Source organism: Uloborus diversus, chromosome 6, assembly GCF_026930045.1.
Source record: "Uloborus diversus isolate 005 chromosome 6, Udiv.v.3.1, whole genome shotgun sequence".
NCBI classification, from domain to species: domain Eukaryota; kingdom Metazoa; phylum Arthropoda; class Arachnida; order Araneae; family Uloboridae; genus Uloborus; species Uloborus diversus.
The window spans coordinates 2,219,392-2,240,511 of record NC_072736.1 but is presented as its reverse complement, the minus strand read 5'-3'; the positions used below and the strand labels follow the sequence as shown (position 1 = coordinate 2,240,511).

At 36.2% G+C, this 21,120-nt stretch overlaps 1 protein-coding gene across 1 annotated transcript in view; it reads right to left on the bottom strand.

The window, feature by feature from the left end:
* LOC129223801 (protein IMPACT-like) overlaps positions 1-21,120 on the bottom strand; it is a 40,405-nt gene that overhangs the window by 8,471 nt on the left and 10,814 nt on the right. The window contains exons 4-9 of the mRNA XM_054858156.1: positions 16,333-16,385; positions 16,181-16,243; positions 13,761-13,936; positions 6,974-7,071; positions 5,440-5,513; positions 912-999 (exon numbers count right to left, since the gene is read on the bottom strand). Of these exons, the coding sequence (XP_054714131.1) occupies positions 912-999; positions 5,440-5,513; positions 6,974-7,071; positions 13,761-13,936; positions 16,181-16,243; positions 16,333-16,385 (552 nt within the window). The remainder of the gene's footprint in view (positions 1-911; positions 1,000-5,439; positions 5,514-6,973; positions 7,072-13,760; positions 13,937-16,180; positions 16,244-16,332; positions 16,386-21,120) is intronic.

The following is a 21,120-nucleotide window of genomic DNA, read 5'->3' as shown; positions in this document are numbered from 1 at the left end:
GTGATTGTACACCACATACAATTCTGCATAGACTTATAAATAAGTATTGGCAGGAAAGATTACTGCATGACTAAATTTTACTTGGCTTTCATTTTATATGTGGATTATTTTATGTGTCATGCAGTTATGATATTGAATATCATTTTAAAAGACGGGCAATAAATTTGTTAATGTATCAATTTTATAAGCCAAACTTTAGATATTCAGGGAAGAAGACAGTTTAGAAGGACTGCTAGCAAATGAGTATAGTAAAAAGTTTAAATTCATATCTATTTTCCCATGAACAAATGATTTTAAACTTTTTTTGAGCAATCACGATTGCTTATTGCTTTCATTTGACTGATTTTGGCGTCCTATCATTTTATTTTTTCCCCGCCTCCCTCTGCAGCATCACCGTCGACCGGCTCCTCACGATGCTGCTCCTCTAGCGAAAACCGTCTCTAGGTTGCGTGAATATCCTACACACACACAAACACATACACACACACTCATGCACACAAGTACCCATACATTCATGCCTGCATACAGACACAAACACATATGCCTACACACACATACACATTCCCCACCACACACAAACAATCATACACACAACTACCCACACACTCATACCTGCACACAGACACAAACACACATGCCTACACACACATACACATACCCCCTACACACAAACACATACCCCCCACACACATGTGGTTAGACGACGAGAGACTCCCTAGCTTTCGCTAGTTCCCTGAAAAGCCTTCGGGTGGAGCAGGGCGGGGAGTCTCGATGGGTACCCCCCACACACACAAACACACATGCCTACATACACACACTCGTGATTGCGAAAAACATAATTTAAATTCAAGAGGTCAAAATTCAAATTATTTTTTTTTTTCTAATTTTAAAGAAGGTTTTAGATATTGAACCTGCAGTAAATGTAAAAGAATGGATCCTGCTTTGGTTTCACCGTCATCTTCACAATCTTGAAGAAATGTTCCTTTTTCTCTTGCTATCCTGAAAGAAAATGAAAGAATTTTGTAAAATGGCACACGAAACTTTTGTAAAAAAAAAAAAATCTAACAGAAATTGGCCTCTACTTCACACTTTTGCCTTTTTTGCCAAAATTTAGCAATAATAGGCAAGAAAATTTTGCTTGAGGGTTGCTTCTATTTTCCTTGTTTGAAATATTTATCATAAATATTTCAGTTGTCTAAAACGAGCATGACAAAAGTACTGAATCTACTTGCATAAAACATATTCAGAACTGCATTTTAGGTATTTAATTATTTGTAAGACTGTTTCTAATGGTGGAATTATATGCAATAGATGACTTTTCCAATATGTTCTTGGAGTTATGTTAATTATATTACAGTAGAGTCTCGAAAATCCGAGTCCCAAAAGTCCGAGGTTTCGCTTAATTTGAGGCGTTTGGTTGAAAATTTTAGGGTATACTTTTTACAGACAAAGCATACATTAATCTGAAAATCGAAATATTTTGCGATGTAGAACTTTTCTAGCAACATACAATAAGGTAATAACATGATATTGAAAGGTTTATGTCAATAACAGTCGCCAAGAAATATTCATTGACTGTTAGAGATGGATTAAGAAATGCCTTGGAGAAAATAAGAAGTTGGTTGATTCAAAAAATAACTTGAAATCAAAACATTGTTTTGGCTCAAAGAATGAACAAACATCTCTTTTAGAATATCCGATTGCAATTAAAAAGGGAAGTGCAAAACTTGGCGCTGTACGATTCGTATATACGAAATTTTCTCCTTCTATGACTAACGTTTTTGTATTATGCGAGCAGGGCCGATCCTAGGGTGTCGGCCGCCCGTGTGCAAAGACCTAATGTGCCGCCCCTGAAGAGCAATTTGCATGTTTTGACTAATACTTAACGCCCATATAAATCTTTCTTCAAATTTCTGTATCAAGTTCTAATTTAAAAGAAAAAAAAACAGAAGAAGGATGAATTTATGTAAAAAGATAGAAACTCCTTAGGTACAATTTATATCTTTGAAGAAAGTAACAGGTACCGAAATTTACTAGTCATAAAAACACATTTTATAGTCTGTCTTTGGTGACATCAGAGGAAGGGGAGGGAGGGATCGCCCCCAGAAAATATACGAAATTGGCATATGAAACATTGCTGTAATTAATCTTTGGTTGTAAATACAAAAGAGTCGGGAACATTCAAGGTCCATGAAGAAATTTTCAATATTGACGTCAAAAATTGCAATTTTAGGAAATTTTTCGAAACTTGAGGGGAAAGTAATGTTGGAGGTCTTTCCTGAAATTCTTTCAAAATTGATGTCAAATTGCAGCTATTTTTTGTGGCCTTAGTTTAGGAAGGATTGGCGCTCTTCCCGAAAATTTTCTGAAACAGAAGTTTTAAACACGCAATTTCGGGTTATCTTTGTTGAAATTGCTGGAGGGAGGAAGATTTGGTCGTCTCCAATCGAAAGCTTTCGAAATTGAAGTTTAAAACTCAAATTTAGGCTGTCTTTGGTGACGTTAGGGGGTCTGGCATCTTTCTTCCGGTAATTTATCGGCACTATTGTTTCAAAAACACATTTTTGGCTAGATTTGGACACGATAGGGAAAACGGGAAAGTATTCCAAACTGAAATATTTTTCGGAATTAAAATCAATTTTTGGCTATTTTTGTGAAGGAATGATTTTATGGCTTAAAAAAGCAAAATTTTGTGTTATCTTTAGTGACTTTAAGGAAACCGGGAAGCTTCAGCAGATCTTTCTGAATATTTTTCGATATTAATATCTGAAAAATACAACTAAAGACATTTCTCCACTTCATCTCGGCGATTGATGGGGGGTGCCGGATGCCCTAGCGCCGTGAAAATTTACATAAGTCATCCGGATTTTTTTAGAAATGGAAGTCCCAAAATCATATTTTAGGCATTGTTTGATAACGATGGGACAAAGAGCGGGCAGGGGTTCCGTGTGCCCCCAAGAATTGTTTTTTGAAACTGAAGTCAATTTCAGGCTAGTTTAGGCACGAAGGGTTTGGTGGCTCCACGGAACCGTCTAAAAACGAAATTTTGAGCTATAGTGATTACGTTTGAGAAAATGGGGATTCGGAGTATTTCCCTCAAAGTTCTTCGAAACTGATGATTGAAAAACGCAATTTTAGTTTGTTTTGAATACGTTAAGTGAGAGGGGGTGGGATTGGAGGCCTCTCTAGATACGCTAATTCAGACTATCTTTGGTAGTAATGTTAGGGTATCGATTGCAGGGCCCTCTACTGCAAAAAATTCGAAAAATGCCATTGAGCAATTTTTGATGACGTTAGGGCGGGCTGTCTACAGAAAAGACATTTTGGAGCCATCATTTCTAGGCTATGTTTGATTACATTAAGGAAGGAAGGGTGAATAAGAGACTTAATTGGATCCTTAAAATCGGTGGTTCAACCAGCGAAATTTTCCAAAATTAAAGTCCTAAAAACGCAATTTGAAGCCTTCTTTAGTCTCGTCAAGGCATCCTTTTGATCTTCGTTTTGGAGCCACACTTAAAATTTGTAACCCCGGGCAAAGGCCCTGTCCTCCTACCTGATCTGAAGCCGGGCAGTTCATTCATGATTTTAATTAGAAAAAATTGCTGTAAAGGGGGAAAATTAAAAGTTTTAGTTCGTTGATTATATATGTTTGACTCTCAGGGGAGTTGCAATTTTCCATTGTCTCTCCAGTCTCTACCCATCCATGACTGCTGAACACAGAATTTGTTGTTTGAAATACTTGCAAGAGTATCCTATCAGCATAGTTTTTTTTTACCCAAAATATGTCTTCATTGTTTAGGGTCAATAAAAACTTGGGAAGCTGGGTGAAGCATTAGTGGCCTTTAGAAGGCACCCTTTCATGCTTTGGGGGGGGGGGGAGGATTGTGTCATTGCCCCTCCCCTGTATTCATGCCTGATTACCGGTTCTCTCACAAATTTTGCAACCAAATGAAGCATGTGTGTAAAGAGTTGATATTAATGGATAATGGAGCAACACACAATGTGCTCTAACATTCCATTTTTCTTTATATGTATGCTATGCTGTTGGGAAATTGGCAAATTGAACACTTGAAATTCAGCATATTTATTCGACTTATTATGTTATCTTGTGAGAAATTCTTGAGGAATTTTGCTTGATTAAAAGAACTATATGATGCGGCCTGTGGCCGCCCCTTGCTTTGGCCGCCCTCGTGCGGTCTACACTCTGCACACCTGCTAGGATCGGCCCTGTATGTGAGGTACCTATGCACGCCCCTCACACATAGATACAAATGTCATGACAAAACTCATCAAACGTTATTTGAGGACGATCAAAGGGCACTTTTTGGTTTCCTGCAAATTTACACACAAGCACGTGCAGACATCAAGAAAAAAAAAACAATCAAAACTCGTTTAGGGTCAATTAAAACATAAATTTTTCTTGAAATTTGAGTGATAAATTTTTCAAGGAGACAATATTTCCTTTTCACAGTGGAAAAAGTAAACAGCGCAGGTCCTTATGTAGTCTATAGAATTTTTCGGATAATCCGAGTTTTCAGTAATCCGAGGTGGCGTGAGCTCCAATTACCTCGGATTTTCGAGACTCTACCGTATTCGTTAATGAACCTTAGTGTCTAATCGAATCCATTGGAAGGGACTTGTGGGCCTATTGTAGGCTGTAGTGCAGTGTAAGAAAAAGAAATTTGCAGACATCGCTGCTCTAGACTAGTGATGTTTGTAAAATGCTTCAAATTTGATGAATTTTAACTGCAAATGATGCAATGTTCTAATGCACAGAAACCTTTACAACTCATTAGAATAAGGTTAAAACTTAATTGTGATTGTGGTGTTATTTTCGACACCGTTTCCAAAAAAAAAAACTTGAATTAATTTTTGAGGTGTTCATGAATTAAGATGGAACTTGGTTATTATTAACTAGTGGTACCTGCACGGCTTTTTCGTAATAGAAAAATTAAAAGGTCTTTTGGTTTGCCTGTATATTTACAAATAATGTATGGTGAATTTTCTCGCCAATTGGTTTGTACCCATGTTACGGTTCCACATTATGATAATTTCGTATCTCGCCAATTGGCTAGTGCCCATGTTACGGTTCCACGTTATGATGATTTCGTAATTTACTCGTCCATCTTATGATAATTTTGTTCTTAAAATTGGAATAGAAAAAGAACCACATCGAATTTTCAAAAAATTGCTTCGAGGTGCACACCCCCATGCTACAAATTAACTTTGTGCCAAATTTCATGAAAATCGGCCGAACGGTCTAGGCACTATGCGCGTCACAGAGATCCAGACATCCTCCGGATAGAGAGACTTTCAGCTTTATTATTAGTAAAGATAAGGAAAGAACAAGCAAACTGGTTTATTTTTAATTTCTCAAAGAATTGGTTTTCAATGCAGGATATTAATTTTTTCTATTGTCCAACAAAGAGGATATCTTACCTATATGCGTAAATATTGTGAGTGGCTGAAGCAATTTTTCTGTTTTGTTTCAACTCATCCAAAACCTGTTTCACCTGAAAATTCAAGATAAGAACATTAAGATTTATCTCTGCAAAATGCAAAAAAGATGAAACAAATGAAAAAATTACATCTTTTCATTTTCAAGCAAGTGTTTAATATACTATGAGTATTATTTTTTTGTTTAGTTTAACTAGAGATTTTTATGCTTCTATTCTAAATAAGACTGCAGCTTAGTTTAAATTAGACATGTCATCTAAATGTTAGTGAATTCGGGGAGAATCTTATTATTGTGGGAAAAATAGGAGAAATTTTATCGGACACCTCTAGAAACTCATCCGTATAGTCTAAATGTATCACTCTGTGAGTACCATTTGTTTGGACTGCCTGAAAAAGACCTAGGAGGAACACAGTTTGATGATGATGATGCAAGTGTAGAGGAGTTTGTGCCCAATTGGCTCTGCTTTTTATCATAATAGCTTCAAAAGCTTGGGAATTCGGCAGAGAAAATGTGTATCAAAGGAAAGACACAATGTAGAAAACGAATCTCTTTTTTTTAAGCACTTTTATTATATTTGGCCTGATTGTCACGGAGTAATCTGAGGCCGGTTTTTGCTTATATCTCAGCAACTAGACCAATTAGAGACTTCTGATTTCACTTAATGATTTGCTTAATCTTAAGGTACAACTTAATGCTGAAAAATTAAAATTCTAAAATAAAATTATTATTTCAGTTAGGATGGGAAACAGCAAATTTCATGTAATTTCCCTCTTAAATGTTAAAAGCAATCATAATGAAAATTTTGAATCAAGGCTTCTCTGAAGCAAGCATGAAATTGGCAAGCATAAATCCTAGAGAGAAACAAGGCTTGATTTTTAGTGCCAACTGCTTCAAGTTTTAGACACGTATATAGGTTTTTTTCCCTTTTAGTGCCGAGCATTTATATGAAAAAATAAGGTGAAGTTTCGTGATCGTAAAATTATTCTACTTCTGAAATACATTTACACTAAAAAGAATAAAATAACAGAACTTTTTTAAAAATACTAAGCACTTTTCATAACACACTCACTCAAAAGGACAAAATAACTTTCCTGGGTCAGAAAGGACATTTTAAGAATTCCTGTAGTTTTCGAAAATTCCAAGAAAATGACACCACAAACGAAGAAAAGTGCGGTTCTAGTCATTTCAAACCATAGTTTCTCAATAAGAAGAAATTGCATGTTTCAACACTCAAAGTTATGATTGAAAGCTAGATAATTTGTCCGTTTGAGAGTATTACAAAAAGTGCTTAGTATTTTTTTAAAAATTCTGTAATTTGGTTGATGCAATAAATTTCTTCAAAAGAAATTCCAGTTTATGTTTCATCTGCCTTTGTATCACAGCAAAATCGTGGTACACCAAACATGAAACTAAAAATTTAATGCATTTACTTGATACAATGAAAGCATTATGTCGCATTTTAAGCTAAGCTTCGCTGATTCATGCCATTTTGAACAAAAATGGCTGAATGCTTACCTGCTGTACAGTCAGGACTTTAGCAGCATGAGCTTGAAATACACTTTTCCGATCAGTAATTGGTTCACCATGAGCGATTGGGGGCAGTTCATCAGTTTCTGTAAAAAGTGTTTTGCATTGTAAATAAGGGGCTGTGCACATATAACGTTATCATTTTAGGGGGGGGGAGGGGGTAAAGCCAAATGATATCGTATGATATCGAGAGGGGGAGGGGGGGTTTTAAGTTTGATAACGTTATCACTTTTTTAAATTTTCGTATAATATTGCAATTTTCGTATTTTTCGTGCAATATTCGCGAGTTTATTTCTAATTTAAGGCACAAAACACATACAGTAACGATTGATTGAAATAACACCAGAAATATCACACCTGCACTCCAGAGCCAAATCCTCCTCCCCCACGGTTATTCCGAGAATTCGCCTGGGATACATCTTTTTGTTCTATCGACCAAGGTCGCCCAATGTCACCTTTGTTCCATTCCCTCGCTTTTTTTTTCTACCTATTGACCAATGAAGTTATGCGAATTGCGAACTGATAAGGAATGAAGACGGCAACTTGTGGAGTCACACTCATCGATGCAATCGTTCTTGTTGTGTGAAGACGTTTTCTAAATCTCTTGAAATGGATAAAAATAAAATGTTTTTAGAACTACATAAAAGCATTCAAACTGCAAATCCAGATAAAACAAAACAAGTTTGTCAGAGAGAGGCAACCATATTTTGGAATGCTCACAAGTTTGATCCAGAATTCAACACTGTTTTACAGAGAAAGCTTGAAGAATTGAACAAAATTGCAAAGAAAAAGAGAGCAGGGCTTTTATCCTTTTGGACAAAGGTAAGTTTTTTCTAAAAATTTGATAATGCATGCGTTGGTATTAACATGGGGATGTAAACTATTGCGTCCACTCTACTCTAAAACCGTTTCACTAGAAAATTGGAGCATTATGGAGGAGATTTTTTTTCTTAGCGGGGAGAATTTTTAATTTAATTTTTTTTTTCAGTTTCCTTTCTTTTATACACATCTGCTTTTTTTTATCGTTTGGAATTATAGATGAATGTTATATTTTTTTAGTTTCTTTTTTGACCATGGTTGATTATTCTATTTTTGATTTTACATTTTTTTTGAAGTTTTTTTTTATTAGAGAATATTTATTTTTTTAGTTATGATTTTATATTTTTTTTTTTTTTGTCATTTCCAATGAACTTCTGTTTTTTTTGTTTTCCTTAGCAGACAGGAAGATTTTTTTTTCATCAGAACATTTTTTCTAATGAAATCGAAACTGAATCGTGTTTGCTTTAGAAAAATGATTATTTTTCTTTTATTCTGCATTCTTATATACGTTAGAAATTTGTTAAATGTAAATTGTACTTTTCGTTTTTATTTAGTCCCCTTTACAACTGCGGAACAGGCTAGTCATCCTTTTAAAATAAAAATATCAAAACAAAAGTTAGAACTTATCAAAGATTAGCATAGTGATTTTGATTGTTGGTTTTGAATTGCAGTTTCTGAATATTTGATAAAATGGATTTCTGACTTTTCTTACACTTGTCAGATTTTTCTTTATTAGGATCACGTAGTGTATACTAAGATCGTAATGTTAGTACGGACGTACGGACGTTTCTTCGCACGATAACTCTCGAACCGATGCGAATTTTCGAATGGAATTTTTTTAATCGATTGGTATTCTTAATATCTCGGTCAAGGGTTTATTATAATTCTTTTTAGTGAATGTAATATTTTGTTTGAAAATATAACATTCACTCCAAAGGCGCTCACTAAACAACATTTATTTTTACACAGGTACCTTCAACGGAGAAGAAAGCACAGATTGCAGCGTCAACAGCTATGAATGACAGCACCAGTTCTGGAAGTAGCGAAATAACGAATTCGAAACCCGAACCTGAAGTTATTCCGAAAGATTCATCTGAGAAGCCCATCAACAATGCCCGAGAAGCACCAGCACAAAAGACACTGATTTCAAAAATTGCCCTAGCGAAAGATCGGCTTTTCTTGATTTTGCGTCAAAGGGATGTTGGGCTCGCTGAAGTGAGCCACTCTGATATTCAAAAGGCCAGAGATGATGTGAAAAATCTAGAAAAGCAATTAAAACGGCTAATAAATGTAGCTGAAGCCAATAGGAAAGCGCGAGAAAAAAAGAGAAAACTTTTTGAGGCATTGGAAGAGAAATATCCTGAAGATAATATGAAGTTAGTTAAGAAAATAGGGAGACCAGCTCTGGAAAATGACCAACCAGAGATTTTGAAAGTGATTTGTGAACTGGCGAAGCAGGGAGCTGGTGCAGATGGACGACGACGTTGTGAAGCCCTTAATTCATGTATGACATTAGACGACTTGCACAACGAACTGAAGGAAAATCACGGATTAATGCTAAGTAGAACAGCTACTTACTTGCGATTACTGCCGCGAAATTATTCTACAGTCGAAGGAAAGCGCCATGTTACTACTGTGCCGGTCCGTTTATGCCAACCACAAAACAATCAAAGAAGAGCTCACGCAGACAGCGAGTTTTGTAAAATGACAATCAATCACCTGAAAGAATTATCCGCAACGTTAACCAGTCAAGATGTTGTCTTTCTGTCAGTTGATGATAAATGTAGGGTACCAATTGGCATTACAGCTGCTAAAAATCAAAGCCCATTGATAATGCACTTAGACTATCGTGTTCGACTTCCAGACCATGATTTTGTGAAAGCAGCTAGACACAAACTAATACCAAGTGTTTATGCCGGACTAGTAATTAAAGATGGTAAACCATGCGATCCGACAAGAGTATCATATTCCGGTCCAACTTATATAGCGATTCGCTCTGCTAAACACGATTCTTCAACTGCTGAAACTCATGCATTTGACTTAGACAATGTGATGACTCTGCCAGAATTTTCAAAATTAGTTTGAAGGGAAGATTCTACTGTAAAACCAGTATTAATCATCACAAGTGATGGTGGCCCCGACGAAAATCCTCGGTATGAAAAAGTACAGCTTGCCGCAATTGAGACTTTTAAAAAGTTTGATTTGGATGCCGTATTCCTAGCCACAAATGCCCCTGGTCGTTCGGCCTACAATGCAGTAGAGAGGCGAATGGCACCCCTTAGCCGCCAACTCTCAGGTTTAGTTTTGCCACATGATCACTTCGGAAATCACTTGGATTCGAGTGGTAAGACTGTTGATGTCGAGAAAGAGAAGAAAAACTTCGAAGCAGCTGCAAATGTGCTCTCTGAAGTATGGAATTCAACAGTAATTGATGACTACCCTGTAGTAGCAAAGTATCAGGCACCTGGAAGTGAACGTATAAGTTCAGAAGTTTGTCAGAGTTGGAAAAGAACACATATGAGATGTTCCACATATTTGTGTCAAATAGTAAAATGTGACGATCGATCGTGCTGTACACCAAAACGATCAAATATTGGTTCAATCTTAAAGAACCATTTCTTGCCAGTTCCTGTTCCAGTCAGTGAGGGATTGACCATTCAAAAGGGAGGAGCATATCTTCCTTTGTGTGCCGCGCAATTGATGCAGGATGCTGCCAAGCTGAAGCAGACATCTTCAAATGTTAGTGAAATTGCATATGATTTGTTCTTGCCATCAATAAACGACGAAATCTTGAAAAAACGCATTTGTGTGAAGTGTGATATATATCATTGCACCTTAAAGGCTTTAAAAGATCATTCAAAAGTATGCGGAAAAGCCATGATCATTGAGAAAATGAAACCAAAGCGTATTGCTGCTCGCAGGCGGACAGAACTTTTGGCTTGTTTTAGGGATGATGATGATCTACAGTGGATTGATAAAGATGAGTGTGATTGCAGTGCAGATTTGAAAAGTGATCTTCCAAACATTTCAGACGAGATACCTATAATAGAACTAATGGAACCAACATGGGAAGAATTGTGACATTATTTCATTATTCATCACTGTATTCCACTTAATTTTTGTTCATTTTTCCTTATCTTAATTATTGTAAATTCTTAAATTTCCTTTTTTAAATGTCAATTTATACGTGATAAAATAATTATAACAAATACATTTTTTAATTTATCACATATTAGTCGTAATATTAAAATTATTCTATTTTTAATACCTTTGTTAATTATACCTCGATTTTATAAAAACATTACTGATAATTATGGTATTGATATTGACTGTACACAAATTATTTTATAAATTAATGGGTGGGATATAGAATTAAAAACTTAATTTTTTTGTACCTGATAACGATATCATAGAGTGAGGGGGGGGGGGTCGTGTAATGATAACGTTTGATATCGTAGGGGAGGGGGGGGGTCAAAAATATGTGAAAAATTGATAACGTTATATGTGCACAGCCCCTAACCAAGGCAGAATGAAAAAAGGTGAGATGTTTAAAAACAACCCGTAAAATTACATTTCAAACAAAATAGAAGAATGCGATAGACAAACAATTAAAACAGGGATGTAAAAACATTTAAGTCTAGTAATGTTGTTGTTGTCGTGTGCCAGCTAGGCTGGCAATTTGGGGTGCGTTGCTTCACTTTTCCAACTGTACCGTAATTTGGTGTGAAGTCCGACTTCTACAGTACACACAGGCCATAAGGACCCGTTTATAGGGTAGGCAACCATTCACAGAATAACATCACATTCACACAAAGAAAGGACAAGGACAGGAGAGAGAAAGTACGTCCATGCCCGAGCCAGGATTCGAACACGGACTTTCCTGTCAGAGTCAGACTTCTCTGACCACTAGAAAAGACAGGCGGCAAGTCTAGTAATACGAGGGAGGACCCAAAAGAAACCGGACTAATGGTGCGATGCCAGTCCTAGATGTAGTAGAGTGTTCTCCAGCTAGATGGCTCAAGTAGAGACCTTCACAAACCAGCTGTGCAAGTGGCGTCAGTTTAGTTAATAATGTCTTATCATAGTGTTGGTTTTTTTCAGGTGTTGTTGCTTTCCGCTTGCGAACTCATTATGGCAAATTGGAAAGAACAAACAGTAAGCTTGAAATTTTGCTTCCTGCATGAAAAGACGGCAACGGAATAGCTTACCAAATGGTTCGACAAACCTTCAAGGACAATGCTATGAGCTGTACACAAGTTTTCGAGGGGTTTGGGCGCTTTAAACGTGGTATCATGAGTGTTAAAGATCATGCTTGTTCTGTTCGCCCTTTAACGTCTCGAAATGATGAAAACGTTGGAAAAATCTGCCAAAAAATCAACCAGAGTCGTCGTCTTACGATTTGCGAAACTTTAGAAGAAACAAGAGTAAGTTGGTGCTCACGCGGGCGATCAGAAAAATGATTCCTTCACCATGATAACGCTATCGTACACTTAGCCTTCACTATTAACCACTACTTGGTCTCTCAGGGGTGGCCAGTCGTTCCTCGACCCCCCCTATTTGCCAGATCTAGTCCCCTGTGAACTTTTTCTGTTCCCGAGAATGAAAAAAATTCTGAAATCGAAGCGTTTTGATGATGTAGAAGCTGTTAAAACTGCTTCGCAACGGGCACTGAACATGGTCAATGCTAAAGAGTTCCAGGGGAGCTTTTAACAGTCGAAAAAAGCATTAACAAGTGTATTTCATCTAAGGGTGAACATTTTGAAAGATACAAAAGAAATTTTGTGAATCAACTAATATATAAATATTTTAGAACAAAAATCCGGTTACTTTTGGGTCCCCCTCGTATGTTAAAGAATAACTTGTTAATTGTTATGCAAAATGGTAGCGTAATATCCAGATAAACATACATAACATATATGTTGTGTATGTAGTTGTGAGAATTAGTAATGTATTTTTTTCAAAACCTTGATAGAGTTCGAAAGCTCAATATCTCATATTTCTTTCTCTTCTCGACAGATTTGATAGATTGAGGTTTTGCTCTTGTAAAATGCGTATACGTCCTGGCATAATGAGTTGACTTGTATTATAAATAGCACTTGGTGTCAAATATAAGACAGTAGATTGTTAACCCCCAATGGAGTCGTTTCTGAAATTTTAAAAGTATTTTTTTCTGAAAGAGCATACTTAAAAACATGGGATATGACCATTTTTTAAATAATTTGTTTAAGTTTAATATTTTTCAAAAATTACTTAAATCGGTGCGCTTTCATTGTTTATGTTTCTGCCCGATGACATCACAAATGATGAAATGCCATTCAGTGTTGCCATTCTCAGACCAAAATATTTAATTCGCATCTTTACTCACGTGTATTGGCAATGATATGGTTGATAGCAAGCGTAGAGCACAATTTTAATTCGCTTGTTGATTATCATAACGTGGAACCGTGGTAGAAAGATGTGCCAAAGTGCATCATTTGTGACGTCATGAAGACCACGCCTTGTTTGAAAAATTGGACATTTAACAAAATTAATTAAAAAACAATTGTTGGGAAAATAAAAATATTTTCTGGGTCTATGTTATATATATATATATATATATATATATATATATATATTTTTGCTTATTCTATTAATTTCAGTGACTAAAAGTAGTACTTTTGACTGAAGGAAATTTTAACCCCAATTAGTTTTATTTTCTACTTTAGAAAGAACTAGTACTATCAAGACTCTTGATTTATTCTGTAGCCCTTATCAATACTTCCTGAGACCCTAGGTTTAGGGGAATCTGTGTTGGGAAATGCTCTCAAAAAATAGCATGAATTATTGATAAGTGAATAAATTTAAAATAATTGTGAATTAAAATTCTAGTCTTTCTTTTTGCCTGAAAACTAAGAAATCGTTGATTTCTTATGAATTCTGATTGAATTTTGTAAGTTACTTTGAGAATAAAAATTACCTATTTCTAGGATTTCTTGTTCTGTAGAATTTAAGGCTGCCGACGGTTCGGCATCATTATCTTCTTCTATTACTTCATCAGCAGCAGTGTTTTGAGGGTGCAAAAATGACATTGGATAAGCAAAATCTTTCAGCTTTTCAATCCACAAGTAAATGATACTTTCACCTGCATTTGAACTGTAAAATAAATAGAATTATTTATTAGAACCGACTTGAATTCTCAATTTATGCACATACAAATCTGATACATTGGGAGCAGATATTTTACGCTCTTTTCTCCTGAAAAGCAAGAAAAACAGGTTCAGCATTTGTGATTATTTAAAGGATTTTGTGTTTGCAATGCTTCCTTTTGCCTCTAATATTTCTTAATTGGGCTTAAAGTAAGCTTTGTGATAAAGTTAGAAATAACTTTAAATATTTGAGGCCAGGAGTGCTGAAATATGTCCAAATGTTTATTCAGTAAATTACCGCCCAATAGCCAGGGCTAAAGCAGAAATACATGAAGTACACTGCCAGCTCAGTCATTTCCAGCCGAGGACTGCAGTTTCGTGCTTATTAGCGCTCATCAGCCCGGTATACTGGTAGCTAATATAGAATTAGCGCAGACCAGACGAGTGACTGAAGCAATTGTTCGGTTCAACTCGAAGATTGAAGGCAAGGCATGGGGCGCTATTGGGCAGTAATTTACTGAATATACCATGCCTTGCCTTCAAACCTCGAGTTGAACCGAACCATTGCTTCAGTCACTCGTCTGATCTGCGCTAATTCTATATTAACTGCCAGTTTGTTTGGCACTCTTGGCTTCCTTAAGAGGTTTTCCATCTCCAGCTCAGTCACTTTCCTGTGGCGGGCAAATGAGTGCTAATAAGCATGAAACTGCAGCCCTCGACTGGAAATGGCTGAGCTGGCGGTGTACTTCATGTATGTCTAAATGCTTGAAATAAAGGTTCATGGGAAATATGCAACCTGGGGGGGGGATGTTTTTAATTGCAATAAAAAATGACTTTTTCTGTTAAATTTTGGTGTCAATTACAATTCTACTATTTTCTCACCAAGGACTAAGTTTTACAGAGCTTATAAAAATTATCTTTTTTTTAAACATTTAAGCCTTTCAGTTTTTATAGATTGGCCCTACATAAAAAAAATGCGGCAACAGGTATTGATAGCGTATGGTATCAAACAAATCAATCTGGATAATATGTGAGATTGCTAGCAGTAATAACTTTTAACACAATGCTAAGACAGTATGGGGAATTTTGGTGCAAAAATTTTATGTTTTGGGGAAATTTGAAGTTTGGAAGGTTAACAGTGCCTCTGTTTGAAGTCCACTTAATAGTTTCAAAATGGCCTTTTATAGAATCTGTTAAGCAGAATTAAACTTTATTAACTGTATCATTAATAATTGTCTTAGAGTTGAACAATTGTAATTCTGACTGCTGAAAACTACTATTCACTAAATGGGTTAAACTATATGTAGCATAGTAAAATATAAATATCCCTTTTAAAAGAAAACACACATATATATCATGCAATATTTAAAGACCTTGAAACTATTTCTGGCAGGAGTATCTGATTGGTAATACATACAGAAAAAATACAGTTGGCTCTCTGTTTAACGACTTTCAAGGGACCGCAAAAAATCGTCCTTAAGTAGAATACTTTTAACACTATAATGGAGCATCTGGGACCATGAAGAGCCGACGTTAAATAGAGAAAGTCGTTAAATAGAGCATCGTTAAACAGAGAGTCAACTGTATGTACATAAATCATGGACGAAATAATATCTTTACTAATAATAAAGCGGAAAGTCTCTCTGTCTGGATGTCTGTGACGCGCATAGCGGCTAGACCATTCGGCCGATTTCCATGAAATTTGACAAAAAGTTAGTTTGTAGCGTTAGGGTGTGCACCTAGAAGCGATTTTTCGAAAATTTGATTTTATTCTTTTTCTATGTCAATTTTAAGAACATTTTCCGGAGCAAAATTATCATAAGATATACGAGTAAATTCCAAAATTATCATGACATGGAATGGGGGAGCGAATAAACATAGCCAATTGGCAAGAAATTCGTCATCCATTATTTGTAAATATACAAGCGAACCGAATGAGCTTTTAATTTTCAACTACGGGCAAAACCATGCGGGCACCACTAGTTTATAATAAAATATTTTCTATATTTTCATAGATACTGTTCATATTCAAGGGTGCCCATGAGGTAGGGTTCATAGCTGAGGTATTGAATTGTTTAAAGGTGGGGGGGGGGGGGGTATTTTACAGGACTTTAATCTTATTTTGGGGTAGGTCTTGTTCTGTGCGTGGGTGTTCTGTAGAATTAGGAGGGTGATGCCATCAACTTTGGGGGCGGGAGGAAGGGCATCTCTGTTATAATGTTTACTTTAAAATATTGTACTGCAACTTTACCAGTAAATGTCTTCAATTTCAGAACAAAGAGATGCTTTTCCTTCTCGACTCATCCAAGGTGCACTGTTGAATCAAAGTTGAGACTTAATATTAGATTTTGTGATACATTTTTGATGTATTTAAACAAAAGTATATCAAAAATATGAACTTACCTTATTTGATAAATAGGAGGTCCATCTAATGGGTAGTTTTCTGGTAAAGTAACCTGAGCAGTTAAATTTTTTCATTAGGTTAACATCTACTTTTATGTACAGTCATTGAGGGCAACTCTGAGTCATGTAGGTAGATTAACTTTGTGCTACTTAATGAGAGTTTTCATTTCAAGTAGAGACGTACCGAGTAATCGGTAACTACTCCGTACTCGGCCAATTTGCCGAGTACTCGGTACTCGGCCAAATTCTGATCAGATACTCGGCCAATACCGAGTAGTTGCAAAAAATTGAATATTGTCCAAGACAGATACTAAAATTTATTTTAAAAAAAAGAGCAAGCATTATATTCTGCAATCATTTACAATTAAAATTTATAAGTCAAATTTTGTTGGATATAATTTGAGATTAATGGCCTACAGCTAAGCTGAAAATTAGGCAACTCATTTCCAACTAAAAATTTGAGGTAGTGGTCTGCCCGAAGAAAATAAAACATGAATCATTCTTTACACTGAAAAACATTTATTTGACACATATTGAAAAATGATTACAACACAATGATTTGTTCCCCGAAAAAATTAAAAAAGAGATCTTACAATAAGTCCATGCATGGATCAAAAGTCCTATTGATGTTCCATGGTGACGCCTCACCGGTCGTTGGACGGCAGGGCAATTTCCACGAATTGCAGGCAGGTCAGTTCGTACCGCGTGAGCAACAGTTCACCACATCAAGGAAAAGGCATACCAAGGATGGACACGATCTTCTTTCATTGGAGAACAATTAACCCCCATCAGGGAAAACTATAACTTTTCACTTTGGTAGACGTCATCACAACACGCGCTTTCCAAACTTAAGACATCAGCAGTGCTTTTTCAAGAAAGACCAGACCTCACCCAAGAGGCCAGTAGCGAAAATTTATGATGACATTTGACGAACACGTTCACAAGACACAGACAACACAAGACGAGGAGACGAGTAGAAAAAGTAACGAAGCCATCGAGCTACGGCCGGTCTGTGTATTTATAGCCAGATTCGGCCTTTCCCGAAACAATGTGACGTTACATGATTTGCATATTGCCAAAACAACACTACTCCGTAATCACACAGCTTGCAGGTTGCACAATTCTTAATTTGGTATTCAGCACTTAACACCTCAACATGATTTCATCACGTCATCGACACGTGCTCTTTCGGAGATTTACCGACATCTGCCGAATGACGGCAACCAATCATAGCGCGCCACATGTTTTTCCGAACACTTCCGATTCAAACTCGGACATTTGAGTGTTGGTGGCAGGTGGATGGGATTCCCCGCGCAAGGTTTTCTCTCGGAATGGCAAAAGGTAAGTCACAAAATGATTTTTTTTTTAAACAATATTGGTTAAATCCTTCAAGAACCAAAAATAAAGGCATTTAGCCCAACAAGTTCCCCCCTCTTGAAGGAATTTCATCAAAACCACATTATATACATTAAAAGAACATTTAACTACATTCATATTATATTTACAAAAGATACATTTGAAAAACAGTTCAAAAAATTTGATACGCCCCCCTCATTTAATCCCAATTAAATATAATTTTACAAAGTTTATTTAAACAATTCTTAGATAGGGGTTTAGTGAAAATATCCGCGATGTTTACATTTGTCCTCACATATTTAATCAAAAAAATCTTTTGCTCAATTAAATTTCTTAAAAAATGGTACCTTACATCAATGTGTTTTGTACGGGAATTCTCAATGGGAGACTTAGAAAAATCAATTGTTGCAGTGTTATCACAATAAATAATTGTATCTCTAAGCTGGAGGTTTTCAATATTTAATTCACTTATTTCTGTGATTATCCTCTTCAGCCAGACCATTTCTTTTGCAGTTTCACCAAGTGAAATATATTCTGCTTCCATTGTGGATAACGCAACACATTTATGTTTAAATGTCCTCCAATTAATTGGGACCCGATCAATACACAAAATTGATCCTCCCATTGAGACTCTATCTTCCCGATTAGCTGCGTAATCGGAGTCGGAAAATCCCCGTAGATCTACACTATTGATTGAGCTTAAATTTAGTTTGTATGATATTGTATACTTTAAATACCCTAGCAATCTTAATAGAAAATCCCAATGCTTTCTTCCGGGATTTGCTTGAAATTGGAAAAAAATATTCACCGCATACGAAATGTCAGGTCGGGTCTTTCCCGCTATGTATGCCATACAACCCAACAAATTTCTGTATGGGAGCTTTTCTGCTTCCCTTTTTCCTTCCTCAGTTTTCGGGCAGTCGTCCTTCGACAAAACTGTACCCTTTGAGATTGGGAGGGTTGAATTTGGCACATAGTAGTCAGAGAATAACTCCAAGACCTTCGAAATATAAGAGCTTTGGTGAATAAAAAGATTATTTTTATCTTCCACAAATTCAATCCCCAGGAGCTTTCTGGTTTTCCCCATTTCTTTAATATCATACATACTTTTAATTTCATTAATTACCTTTTTAATTAAATTTTCATTTTTTGCTAGAATTATTATATCATCTACATAAATAAGAAGAAAAGTATTTTTGTCTCTATGATATACACAATTACATCCTTTTAACTTTTGAAAACCAAAACCACGAAGAACACTGTCTATTTCTAAGAACCAGTTTCTTCCGGACTGGTGTAGTCCATAGAGAGACTTCTTCAATTTACAGACAAAATTAGGGTGGCTTTTACTGACAAAACCCTCTGGTTGTCTCATGTAGATTTGTTCCTCTAAATCAGCATACAGGTAAGCATTTTTTACATCAATTTGTGAGTGATACCATTTTAAAAGACATATAAAAATAGAAAAGTAAACTCTTACAAGTGAAAACTCAATTACTGGACTGAAAACTTCAGAATATGACTCAATTGACTGACGGTCCCCCCTTACAACTAATCTGGCCTTGTATCTTACAATTTCACCCCTGTCATTAACCTTGAGGTCGTAGACCCACCTGTTTCCCAAAATTGGTTTCCCCTCTGGTGGGGGTACAAGGTCCCACACCTCTCTTTGGTTAATGACATCTAATTCAGACTCCATGGCCAGTTTCCAGTTGTCCACCTTGGGGGTAGCCATACATTGCCTATACGAATTCGGTATAGAAATTTCTACCAAACTTGCTTCTTCACTTTCTCCCGAACTTTCACTGTCGTCACAGATTTCCCCTACTGTTGGATTTTTAGATGAAAAGTCAAAAAGCTTTGGTTTATACTCTATTTTATTTTCACTACAATATTTTAGAACCTGTTTTAATGAATTTAATCTTACTTTATTGTTACCGGCAATTGTATAATAAATATCAGTCCTATCCCCGGTCTTTCTCTTTTTGGCTTCTCTAACCCATTTAATTTTTTCACAGGGAGTTTGCTCAACGCTCTCCTGGATTTCCTGTTCAAGTTGAACTTCACTTATAGGCCTGATAAAGTTAAATTTTCTCTCATTTTTATTTTGGACTCTTAATTCCCCCCATCTTTCATTTTCATTAAACTTTACGTTAATAGTTTCTGTGACTGTTCTGGTTTCAGGATCCCATATTCTGTACCCTTTGGTACGTAAGGCGTATCCGACCATGATCCCCTTGGTAGCCCTCATATCTAACTTTTTTAGTTTGGACCTAGGCTGACCTACATAGGCAGTACACCCAAAAATACGTAGGTGCCTCACTGAAGGTTTACGTCCAGAAAACAGCTCGAAAGGGGTCTTGTCCATATTTCCTATTACCGTCCGATTCCTTACATAGTTGAAACAAAGAGCGGCTTCAGCCCAAAACTCATCCCCCAATCCAGAATCCTTGAGCATAGACCTCACACCATTCATTATGGTTAAATTATACCTTTCTACTACCCCGTTCATTTGCGGGGTGTAGGAATTGGTCCGCTCTATCTTTATTCCCTGATTGGTGAGATAGTTTTCAAAATCTTTGTTAACAAATTCTGTTCCATTATCGGAACGGATAGCCAAAATTTTTGAGTTCAGGAATCTTTCAGTCCTTTTTTGAAAATTTACAAAAACATTAAATGCCTCATTTTTTGTTCTTAAAAAGAAAACATATGACTTTCTTGAGAAATCATCTATGATTATAAAAATATATTTCTTTCCCCCCAAGGACTCGGTCTGAAGGGGTCCCATCAGGTCCATGTAGAGCAATTGAAGTGCAGAATTAGTACGCCTTTCTGGCATAGATTTAAACGAGCACTTCCTCATTTTTCCTAATTGACAAGGGTCACAATTGGGTTTTTGCCCCTTCTTAATCTCCAGTCCTTGGACTGCACCAAGTTTACTCCTTTTGGTGATACTATCCATATTTATATGGCAAAATCTCCTATGCCATTTTTCCATATCAACACTGACCATATTGGCCCCTTCAGACGGGTCCTTGGTCTTAAAAACTTTGGTATAATTAACATTTTCACAATCAATATAAAAATTTGGTTTAACATGATAAAGTTTATTTATTAAATTTGCTGTAAATAATTTAACATTTTCTTGATTAAAAACACAGATCTTTCCGGGCAACCATTTGAGCTTATAGCCCTGTCTGTCTATACAAGAACCAGAAATTAGGTTGCGTCGCAGTGTTGGAGCATAGAAAACGTTATTCAGGGTGATGGTAACTAATTTTCCATCTGATTCAATTTTAAAAATCACTTTCCCAATGCCCTCTACTTGGCTCTTCACATTTCCTACAGCTACCTCCATTTGTGTGTTTTGCACAGGCTCTAGCTCGGCAAATAATGATCTATCTCTACAAAAATGAGATGTGCTGCCGCTAT